This window comes from Alosa alosa, chromosome 14 (genome assembly GCF_017589495.1).
Source record: "Alosa alosa isolate M-15738 ecotype Scorff River chromosome 14, AALO_Geno_1.1, whole genome shotgun sequence".
Taxonomy (NCBI): domain Eukaryota; kingdom Metazoa; phylum Chordata; class Actinopteri; order Clupeiformes; family Clupeidae; genus Alosa; species Alosa alosa.
The window spans coordinates 17,245,371-17,257,402 of record NC_063202.1 but is presented as its reverse complement, the minus strand read 5'-3'; the positions used below and the strand labels follow the sequence as shown (position 1 = coordinate 17,257,402).

General features: G+C 40.4%; 2 protein-coding genes across 2 annotated transcripts; one reads left to right on the top strand and one right to left on the bottom strand.

Moving 5' to 3' along the window:
* Positions 1-661: 661 nt before the first annotated feature.
* Positions 662-5,104, bottom strand: mesd (mesoderm development LRP chaperone). The gene is made up of 3 exons (XM_048262984.1): positions 4,925-5,104; positions 3,912-4,144; positions 662-2,262 (listed from the first exon to the last, which is right to left on the bottom strand). The coding sequence occupies exons 1-3, from the start codon at positions 5,081-5,083 to the stop codon at positions 2,028-2,030; spliced, it is 627 nt and encodes a 208-aa protein (XP_048118941.1). The 5' UTR covers positions 5,084-5,104; the 3' UTR covers positions 662-2,027.
* Positions 5,105-7,907: 2,803 nt separating this feature from the next.
* On the top strand, positions 7,908-11,490 carry tlnrd1 (talin rod domain containing 1). The gene has a single exon (XM_048263645.1). It carries the CDS (start codon positions 9,792-9,794, stop codon positions 10,854-10,856), a length of 1,065 nt encoding a protein of 354 aa, XP_048119602.1. The 5' UTR covers positions 7,908-9,791; the 3' UTR covers positions 10,857-11,490.
* Positions 11,491-12,032: the final 542 nt, after the last annotated feature.

The window sequence follows — 12,032 nt, the reverse complement described above, 5'->3', positions numbered from 1 at the left end:
TGAGCTTCAGTGAGTGCGAGTGTGATAGGCATCAGTAATACGTACGTTTGTGGGGCCCACCTGCCTGTCTGCTGTCTGGGGTCCTGCAGGCCTATGAGGAGGGAGTTGCTCCCAGGCCCCTTCTAAATCACACTGGAATGCACTCCAGCTCACAGGAGGAGGGAGGAGATCAAAACAGGACTGAATTCCGATCATGGTGGGTTTTTTTTTTTGTATTATTACATGTCTTTTCAGTGTTCAAGCAACAATATCCATCATCCTTCAGCTCTTCGTGAAGCAATAACCCACCATAGCATTAGGTATTTGCTCCAAGAAGATAAAGTTGTCTGTTCTCGCACCTCCACGGCACTCTACTCCACATGATCTGGGTGGGTTCAGTCATATCAAGGCTGAGACAAAACATCTTGTCCTAATGAACAATATTGCTGTTAAATCTGGCCCCAGTCTGGGCACAGGGAGCGGAGGATAGGGTGAGATATTCGCCGGGCCTTACCAGATGGCGGGGAAATGTGAGGGGCCGCTGAGGTCATGCTGATCTGGCTTGCCTTGTGGAGGTCAGCAAGTCACAAAGAGATTACATCTGGGACACATGCCCATAGTGCTTCAGATGCCTCACAGCTGAGGGAGAGAAAGAGGCGCCATTTTTACCAACAGAAAAATCTTACACTGTAGTAGTTTTTTAATAGTGAATTAATTTGGGAGTGTGGACTTACATTTGTGTTCACAACACCAGAGATGGAAACATACAGATTTATATGTACCGTACTATCAAATGATAATTGATCATTAATTGTATTATGAATGGATTAGCGTTCCACAGCAATGTTGTAGATCCCAGGCACTGCAATTGAACAGTCTGTGAAAAACATTCCGCTTTAATTTGCCTAGAGCAGAGAGACACAGGGGACATGTACATTTCTCCAACCCAAACCATCCATTGAATTGTCTTAACAGGTGTGTAATCAGAAGAATATTTCATCGAATTCTCAGCAATCATTTTTGAATTGGCTGAATATCATCTGATTGAGTTGAACTGATAGATCATAGAACAGAATGTGCAGAATTTCTCAAACAATGGCTTTGTAGAATCTGTAGCTAACAGCACACTGCAAGATCACAGTGACAAAAATGATTCCAGTGATGAAATAATGGCAAAACTGCATTTTCTTTTTTGTTTTTGTTGTTTTTAAAGGATGTATTACCGATTTAAAAACACAGACAAGCAGGATGTTTGGCACCATTATTTTTCTTTACCTTAGAACAGAAATGTAAATGAAACTCCACATTTTCTATGAAATATCAACTTCCAATTACAAAAAACAATTTTAGAACAAAATTCATTTACCAAATGTAGGAGTTTTATGAAAGAAATCCCTAATGTAGGTTAATTTATAGTTTGATTATCGGATGTATTTTCAAACAGCAAATCTGAGCCTTGGTCAAGCCCACACACATTCCAAACCTTGAATTACATGCTTGTTCGCCTTTGCGTTGGTTGTGTGCGTGACAGGGAAAAAGGACATTCACAGTAGACATGAAACAGTGAACATTTTACAAACTCAGAAAACTCAAAAAGAAGTGCATTGAATACTGTACAGTTGAACACTGAAAACAGAAATGGAATTGTAATGCAATTATAAAGTAACTGTCATTACCAAGTACCCTATTTAAAAATTGGATACATTTATCCTGTTCGAATAAGGCAAAATGGATATCAGCACAGGTAAACATGGCCTTAAAAAGTCATTAGAAATCAACAAATTATCATGTGTAGGATGTAAAACAGTACCAGGTACAACTCATCTTTAACAGTAAATGCATCAATGGATTCTGTAACAAAAACAACCAAGCATTTTCACAGAGCAAATATTGAACAGAAAATGTTGAATAGTCTGGTTGACCAACTAGTGACGGTCACGACTTTCATTCCCAGTGTCCCTTGAGCTGTTTTCATGTGAAATCGCTGAGTCACAGCTCCCCTTCACGTCTCCCAGAAGCTGCTGGGAGGTAACTATTAAGCTGGCACATCAGAGCTCCTGCTTGCTTTTGCTAGCTTTGTTGGCTGCTTTTTTATCTGTCTTTTTCTTGGCGTCTTTCTGATCTTTTCCCTTGGCATCTGGCTTGGCAGCTTTCCCAGGGTACACCTGGCCTTCCACGGTGACATCTTCACAGCGGTCCTGGGCCACCAGGAAGTCTTTGATCTCCCAAGCGAAGCCGCCGTCACGCAGCATGAAGATGGCACGGTTGGAGCCCACTACGAACCTGGAGAGAAAGCATCCCAGAGATCACTCTATATTTCTATCTGTGAACAGTCAGACACATACAGCAGTAAGCTGTAGCATCAGATCTTGCCCTTTAAACGTGTCTGTTCATTACATTACATTACATTACATTACATTACATTACATTTGGCTGACGCTTTTTAACCAAAGCGACTAACAACATGGTAAACAGTAAGTTTTAGAACAATTCTCACAATTTTAGGACAGTTTAAAAAAAACATTAGAGTACAGTAAGAATAAGTGCGTCGGTGAGTGCTGTTTTTAGCAGTTACTTGTCAGTTTAAAACGGCTGGTGAGTGCTAGGAGAGTGGCTAGGTGAGTGCTGTTCAATTTTGTTATTTTTAGATACGGTAAACCAGGGACTAAAAACAGTATAATTTTCATTTTGTTTCGGTCTGAGCAAAAACATATTTTTTTCATTACTGTTCCAGTGTTCCAAAGCCTCTCCTCTCCTCCCTAGTAACCGCTTAGAACGTTATAGAAGAATGGTTAATAACGTTCCTTTAAAAATTACATTGCCTTTACAAATTGATGGCCAGTGTTGCAATATTATACATTTCTAGCCTAGGCAATTAGCCTATATAATATTAGATCTTCAAAAATGTCTGATAGCCAAATTCAGGCACAGAAAATATCCTTACTTTAAACCCTGTAATAGCCTAAACTATGTGTGGCGCTACCAACTGCATAATGTCTCTGGTAGCCTATGTTATTTCACACAATCTTTCAGTGATAGTGAAGTAAATGACAATAATTACCATTATTAACCGGTTATCTAAAATTGAAAATAGCGTTTTCACTCTGGAACAAGTGAAATTGGTTTTGTTCCTGTTTTCGGTTACGTTCATCTACAAATTTAGTTTGTTTCTGTTTTTTTTAATCGTTTCTAATACCTGCGACAAACTACAACTTTAAACACAATTTGGAATACATCATCACACCGTCAGTTCATAATGTTTTTACTTGATACGCAAGTCTGCTTTTGGATTGCTCCAGGATGTTGTCATTACATACTAAATCCTCTGAAGCTAAACTTGACTTGAGGACTCGTGAGGATTTCACCATGTGGAGAGCACGTGTTACAAGTTATGAAATTGTGCAGACCATGTCACTGAGATACAGAAAAAAAGACCGTTTTACAGTATTGTATTTTACAACGGAAACACCTTTGACAGAACTTTACTCTTTCTATACAGTATGCTTGACAATTGAAGCTTTATGAGATGCACCTTGACCATGTTTCACATGAGGCCCCCTTGTCAATTCAGGAGACTTTTATCACAAAAATATAATACAAATGTATAAGGTATACCTTACATATTATTTTGGGAGGCAAGACTATTCAACAGAGAACCAATATAGTAATTTTGGATATAAGGAATTAAGTATAATAAGAAAAAGTAGGCAATTGTTGTAATGATGTGACAAAATGCTATGTGTTAAATTGCTTTATGCTGAGAATATAAAACACGAGGCAGCTGCCACTCTGCTAGACCAGCAATCAGCCGCAAAATACCCAACATGCTTGGGCTTTATTACAACTCACAACAGTCCTGCTTACAACACCATCGTTCCCCCTGTCGGGAAGCATAGGGCAATAATTAAACAATGCTCCATACAGTGATGTACCTCTGAACATCATAGTTGGCGTTGAAGAGGCTCGACTGCCACAAGCTGGTGATCTCCTCTGTCTCCTTCTCTGTAGGATTTCCTGACACAGACGCAAACACCATCAGCGTCTTCCCCTTCTTGGACATTTTCAGAAGTTCTTCGGGCTTGGATGGGTCCACTTTGGAAAAGTCTACAGGGGGAGGGGATCTTTTGTGTTCAGGGAGGTCACCCTCTTCAATGTCATCATCTTCCTGAAAAACATTGGAATGGTTTGTGCACATGTGCAATGTACATTAACTCATGTGCATCTAGCTTAAATCTATCTCTACTCCTTTACTCATAATCATCTTAGCAGGTGAAAGTTTTCAACTCCATATCCAAAGAATAATGTGGTCCCAAAGAGACAGTCGTAAATTAATGCAGGTAATAATTGATACATCAAGTGGCATACATGGCAAGGAAGATCTTCACTAAAATCTAAATTAAGAAAAACATAGAAAGCAACGTAGAAGCTAACATGTATAAATGCTGTGTGGGCGTCGACTAAACGTGAGTCACCTGACAAGGTAATGATGCTGTTAAACGTTAAACGCACAGAAGTATGCTAGTCAGCTAAACAAAACGTAGGCAAACTTTCATTTGGCCACCATTACATGAACTACAACGTTATGTCCATTACGTCCACACACAACGTGTCAAACCAAAATGAAGACATCTTACTTTAAGTTAAGATACTGTGACCATTATAACAAAACCTCTAACGTTTCCTTAACGTTCCAACCTAACGTTGACGCCAAGAATGAAGTTTAATCAGGATATCTTCAAAACACTCACAACAAAAAGATGGCTCATAACCGACGTCAGTTAAACAGATTCATGATGACATAAATGAACGAATAAACAAAATATAAAAAGTCAGACTTGCTTGCAGACAACTGTTAACGTAAAGTAGACTTGCATTTAGAATAGGCTAACGTTAGTTGTCAAGAGAGAGGGAGAGAGAGAGAAAGAGAACTTAGACCCCAACAAACCTCCCATTGTTCCAGAAGTCTCGCCATGTCAGCATCATTGTAATCACGAATGTCTTTCTTCTTTTTCGATTTGGTGTCTGTACATTGTACAACTAGAAAAAAAATTGCAAAAATGAAAAGTACAACATTGACTATTCTCGATTTGACGGGGGACGCCATCTTTACTGCTGGTGCACGAGCTGGAAGTCCCTGATTGGCTTAACATTCTCTATCGTCACAAGTTTTCTAAAGGGGCGTGTTCCCAGCCAAAACCAAAACTAAGGAAAAAAGAAGAAAGTAGTTTTTAACTAATTAAATTTATGATGATGATGATGATACATTTTAATAGGCCTACACTCTGCTGAGAAACTGATTGATTGCTTCAGTATATCAAACTGACAAGTGGGAGAGGCCATAGCAACCTCAAACAGTCGGGGATTTAGAAATATGAAACTCTTTCACAAAAACTTTTATTCTTTTGAGGAAAATGCAGTCTTTTTCACTTTCAATGTAAACTCTCAACTGTGAATTTGATGTAATGATAATCTTTTAGACCTAATCACCATTAGATGATGTTCTGAATAACTGCATAATCATTAACAAATACAATATAATAAACATGTGTGGAAAAACGAAAAAATGATGCCTCTGTGTCATCCACAATTGGATTTGGGACACCAGCAGATGACTATACAACTTTGCTCACGACTTTCTAAAAGACATGTCACTTATTCAGAGATGCTCCATCAATTTAAACAATAAACATTTTACTTAACTCCATGCAAACATGAGGGGGTAAGATCATTATCAACAATGGCTCAATTTTCCCCAGTACTTATTTTGGGTTTAGAGCTATAGTTTTGTTAATTCTCACACATTTTTACACACTGCTAATTTATCAACAATGTGCCTAATACCTGCATGCCAGAAATTATTTGAAAGGCAAAAAGATGTTTACTACTTCATTCCTCCTTCCACAACTATAGGTGAAAATGGAAATGGCAAACTAAATGTATAGGGTCACTAGAAATTGTGCATGTTTGCTCTCCCATGTGACGTTAACTTTGTGTAAGAAGGGAGAGTAGAATAACATTGTGGAAGCGTGTAAGTTGTAGTTGCAAAGGCACAATGGCAAGTCGGGGACCACTGATAGTTATAGTTAGAGGTGAATACATTTATGTTTATGTTTGTGTAAAAAAAGACACTGTTGTCCAAGTTATAAAGTAATTTATGACACTGTTGTCCAGGTTGTAAAGTAATGTATAGCATATAAACACTACATTAGAAGTTAAAATAATAGTTTGAAATAATGTTGAACTTACATTAATCATAACAATAATAGCAATATGAATACAAATTCAAATATCAATAATGTAAATAATACATGTTGCTGTAAACAAAAAACATAAACATGCAAACCATATTTAATTTAGATGAATGAGTAAATAAGTAATAATAGGTAAAATATTTTGTCTAAGTACATTTGTTGTGTGTTGGTGTTAGTGTAATGGTTAAGGAGCTACCTGAAAAGTTGTGAGTTCAATTGGCTTCCACCATTGTGCCCTTGAGCAAGACACTTAACCCCAAGTTGCTTTGGCAACAATGAAATCCATTGCAATGTAATTGACGTAAGTGACTTTGGATAACAGTGTCTGCTAAATGAACAAATGTACATGTAAATCTTCATGTCAAGAGTGGAGTGGGAATATATGAACTATGCTGGATATTCCATTCCTTAATTCAAATCATAGCACATGCTATTCTCATCTCATGATTCTTTTTGAGGTCCTAGACTGGGACTGCAGATTTGTCAAAGAAAAAGGTGCAATTATGCTTCACTTCAACAGCCTCCTAACACATAGTATTAATTGCACATGCCTACACATATTTTAACCATCTGGAACAGTCCTGATTAACCAAGCAGATGGACATGCACTTTTGCCAGAAGAGAGAGAGAGAGAGAGAGAGAGAGAGAGAGAGAGAGAGAGAGAGAGAGAAAAACAGAAGTCAGCAATTAGTGACATAGAGATGATGACAACTAGTCACCATTGCATTTCTGTCCATCTGAGTCTCACTTCAATGAGAGGCCTCCTCCCCTTCCTGCCTCTGTTCGAGTTGAGTGTTAGAAGTGAGAGGCTCATTCAACAGAATCTAAGCAGTTTCCTCTCAGGACACTCCACCCAATGGCACAGTGCCCTGTGCAGCTGTAAGACTGACTAGGCAGAACTTTGTAGCTACAGTGAGTACAAACTGGCGGTTCAAGACCCCCCTGTGTTTAACTCGGCTAACCAAATAGACTAGTTTAACACTTTTGATCTATTTTTATTTTGTAACAGGACATTATTAACTGTAAATAATAATATAAAATAATATAAAATAAAATTACCTTCCTAAATAGCCAAACATGCTGTAGAGGAAAACATGTCAGGAGAGCATAAGGAGAGCAAAGCCTTCATTACTTTACTGGCAGCAACTATTCCTTAGTTTAGGCCAAAATGAGAAATTCCCTTATTTCAATCCCACTCTAGGAAATAAAAAAGAGACAAGCAAAAACGTAGCCTATAGGCTAGGCCTACATGAAATAACCTTCAACTTTCTAAATTGTCTGTCTCATGTGGTCTTTCACCAAATAGCCTATGTCACCAGCAAATAATTCATATTTTTTTAGTTCATTTTTTTTTTTATCACACTCAGTAGGTCCATTTTTGTTGACTAAGTCTAAATGGCCAAACCGATATAGGGCCTATAGTGGCTATCAGCTATGTCTTTCCATTTATGCTGCCTTAATCAGAAACGTTAACATTTACTAGCAACTGTTATAAATATATATAACTGCATAAAGTATAACGAGGTTTAATATAGAGATCAACCGTTTCTCCCAAAAACAGTTAAAACTTGAACCCAAGAAAGCATAATTGCAAATCTATGCTACACACTCAACAAACTTCAGTTTGCTGTATTTGGCTACTGTTTGAAAACGTCGTGACGTGAGGGGACGTGAAACGTAAGTTAATCTTGAACTGTCGTTACGGCTAGGCGCCGTTCTCTAGAAGTAGAGAACAGCTGTGTGTTTCATTGACTGAGACAGTAGAGTTAGACAAGTCAGATAATCGCATGAAAACGGTGGTATAACGCTATTCAAACTGTTGTCCGTGGTCACTTTGGCTGAAAAATGCTTGAGGCCAGACAGGGAAATTGAAGGCGGGCATTCTGTCCTTTTGGGAGCGGCTGCACGGGTGTAACTTTGCCTCTACACCGGTAGTCGAATGCGTCCCACGTCGGGGCCTTTGGAAGGGATGGATTGTGGCAGATGGATCATTCAGCGCTTGAACGAGGATATTAACAACTGAAATAACTTTCTTTTGTGTGAAAGAAACGCGGGCGGGAGTGACTTGCTGTTTTCCTGTTTTCGGATATAATATTCTTGTGGTCACATGAACTCAAATACACAGCTGAAACTTGCTAACTGGCTATATTTTCGAGGAAGCTAACGTAGCTAGTATGCTATCCCCTTGCCTTTGGTAGTTAGCTGCAATCAACCAGCGCAAATGCGGCCACACCCTCTACTGCTTCCTGATACTGGAGATGTAGCGGGGGACTAAAACACACTTTGTAAGCAGGAATAACAACCACTTCTTCTGAATGAAGTTCTGAAGTAAACAGCAAGTGTTAAAGTTGTGGACTACTTTCATGAAATTAACATTTCAGTCGACAGGATACGACATCGAGATGAATATCAAAACCGAAACCCGACACCATCTATGCCGGACAAGACTTTGCCCCGCTTTCTGCTAAGACTGCATATTCACAATAGATATGCACATGGAATTCAGTTTGCAGAAAGAACTCGTCTATATCACGGGATCTTGTATGAGAAAGAAAAGGTTGAAAGTGGAGGGAAGCACGGCCCCGTGGCCCCTCGCTTGTTTTGAGTCTTATTTTGCTTCATTGATGAAATGATGGTGCAGGAAAAGCAGAACGATCCCGAAGAGGTCAATCGGAACTGGTCACGGAGCGCAGGCATGCGTCTGCCGCACTGTTACAATAGGGTGGCCAAAGTCGGTGGGTACAGTTTAGATTATAGTTCGGTGCAACTACATCCTGCGACCGTAACGCAACGAGGATATCACAATTCATTTTTGTTTGATGCAGTTTAAGAAAGGACATGATATATTATTATTTAAATTGGCATTTGTTGAGTGAAGAAAAACGTGAATATTACCCATTTTCGTCAGGAGGAAGAAAAAACATCTTTTGAATCTCTAGTCAACCTGCACTTTGTTTTTGAGGCACTGCAGTCAACATTCTGGGTTTTGTTCATTTGATATGCTATGGACCAAGATAGCTAATGGAAACCTGTGAAAACGTCACTTCTACAAATATCAGGGGCAAAATACAAAATTAATGTGTTGTGATATAACAGTGATGGAATCATGTAATGTTCAAGATTGAAACGATAGTTTGACACTGAGAAACTCAGCATGTATCATTGAAGGGATCTTTTATTCTTTGTATTTGTTTTCCTCTTATTTGTTGAATGATATTAATCATACATAGAAATGTACGTATACTCTATAGAGTATTGCCAATCCCACATCAGCAGTGCCGAGACATGAAATAATATTGTATGTCTTGTTGGAAAGGTTCCTGCAAATGTTTACCACAAAGTTTCAATGTCCTGTTCTCTTTCAAAGTTGTCAGTGGATTTTAATGTTTTGAAGGACATCAAGGAAGACTTCTTGGCCAGTTTCAATGTTTGTAAAGAAGGTGCAGATATATCTCTTACTTAAGAAGATGTCTTAATTTACACGTGTTCACTATGGCTTGTACAGCATAATCTATTTTTGTACCAGTCGGCAATCCAGACTATTAGCTCAACCATCCTACTATGGCAAGTAGTGGCTCGGGGAAGTCAGTTAGTGAGGTTTCTACCAGCATTTTAAGTGGCAGCTTGCAGCAGAGGAAAAAACTGTCTTCCATCTGTGATGCGTGCAAGAGCAAAATGCAATTGGTGGCAGACCTGCTTCTGCTCTCCAGCGAGACAAGGCCTGTCATGAGCTCGGAGGGGGTGTCCGTGGCGGAGACCTTCGAGAAGTGCAGGGACACCGTGATCGCCCGGACCAAGGAGCTGTCCATCCTCACCCACGACATCCAGAGCCAGCTCAACATGGGCAAGTTTGTGGAAGTTGGGGACCGGCTCGTGGAGATGGGCGACCTGGTGGTCTCTTTGACGGAGTGCTCAGCTCACGCCGCCTATCTAGCAGCCACGGAGACCCCTGGATCCCAGCTGGCCGTGTCGGGCCTGGTGGACCGGTACAAGGTGACGCGGTGCCGGCATGAAGTGGAGCAGAGCTGCGGCGTGCTCCGCGTCACCAGCCTCTCGGACCTGACTCCCCAGGTGCTCCTCGAGGTGTCCCAGAACATCTCGCGAAACCTCAGGACCCTCTCGGACGTGTCCACCCTGGCCAGTGAAAAGTCAAAGGACAAGTTTGCCAAGGAGCAGTTCAGAGCGAGCGTGCGCTGCATCAGCACCAGCGCTCAGGCCCTGCTCGCTTGCGTGAAGGAGGTGAAGACCTCACCGAGCGAACTGACACGGAACCGCTGTGTCCTTTTCTGTGGACCGCTGGTGCAGTCTGTGCACGCGCTGGTGGGCTTTGCCACTGAGCCCCAATTTTTGGGCAAAGCAGCCGTCATCAGCCCCGAGGGGAAGGCCGTGCAGACAGCCGTCCTCGGAGGGGCCATGAGTGTAGTCTCAGCCTGCGTCCTCCTGACCCAAGGCCTCAGGGATATCTCACAGCATCCTGAGAGCAGCACCAAGATGCAGGACTACAAGGAGCGTCTGCGGAACTCGGCCTGCGCCGTGTCGGACGGGTGCACACTGCTCTCTCAGGCACTAAGGGATCGATCGTCGCCCAGAACTCTACCGCCAGTCAACTCCCACTCTGTGAATTAAATCCCCTTCACTTTGCAAATTATTCAGTTCTACCCATTAATGGACATACCAAAGAAACTCATGATTGTCCAGGATGAGTGAATGCGTTTCTTTATTTTCTTCTTTTTCCTTCAACTTGGTATGCCTGTCAATGAGGTGAGCAGAGTTCAACAGCCAAGTTTGAAAGATAGAAACAAAGTGTAAGTCACAGGTTTTTTTGTCACGCTGGATGTGATTTAAAGCCTTCACTAAAACTGACCATTAACTAATTTCTAATCCAAACTCACCCTTGGCTTCATATTGCCAAAAGACAGAAAAAGCATCCCAGTCAATTTAAAAGCAGATAAAAAAAAAAAAAAGTTTACCTCAGTTTTCAGCTATATGAAAACGACAGACAAAATGATGGATGTAGCTTCACTTGTCTGACCAATGACATGGTGATCTGAAGAAGTACATGAGTGTAGTGAGTGAGCGTGGGAAGAGTGTTCATACTTGTGTTCCATGTGTGAATTTTAAAAAATGGGTTCAAGCTGCTGTGAGTGTGTGCCATAGGTTTTACACTATTATTTACCAGACTTACAATGGTATTGTAATGTGTTTTTGAACATGCATGTACTGGAGTATTTATTTCCTCTATTAAAATGTTGTTTTCTCATGTATGTCCCTTTTGGCCTGCTCCTTACGATCTGAAAGGGTTTCGTTATTGAATCAGACAGTGAAGCTGTTATTAAGCACTGACCGTTTGTAATGAACCAGATGTCCGATGTTGCATTGCTGAGGGATGTTAATGTGAATGTATTTTACGATTCACTGACTATGGCATGATCGCATTTGCAGTTGAGTGCAGCTGAATGTTTTCAAGGTATTACAGAGGATTTTTTAATGTCTCTAGTGGGTGATTTTTTAATTTTTTATTCTGTGTTAATTTTGTAGGGTCACGTCCAAAATGTGTACCAATGTCCGCCTATATCATGCCTTGTAGGTGTAGAAACCCAAGGTTTTAAGGAATGCGCATACCAATGTGGAAACATTGATATTGTTATAGACAATGCAATAACAGAACTGACAAGTAGTCTTGATGATTATTGGTTAAACACATTACGGCTTGATTTGGCTTGAGGTTTTCTTCGAATCTTGAGTTGACTTCACTGTTTAAACTTGATCGTATAGGTGTGGTGTCTCGGTGTAAAAGCGTTC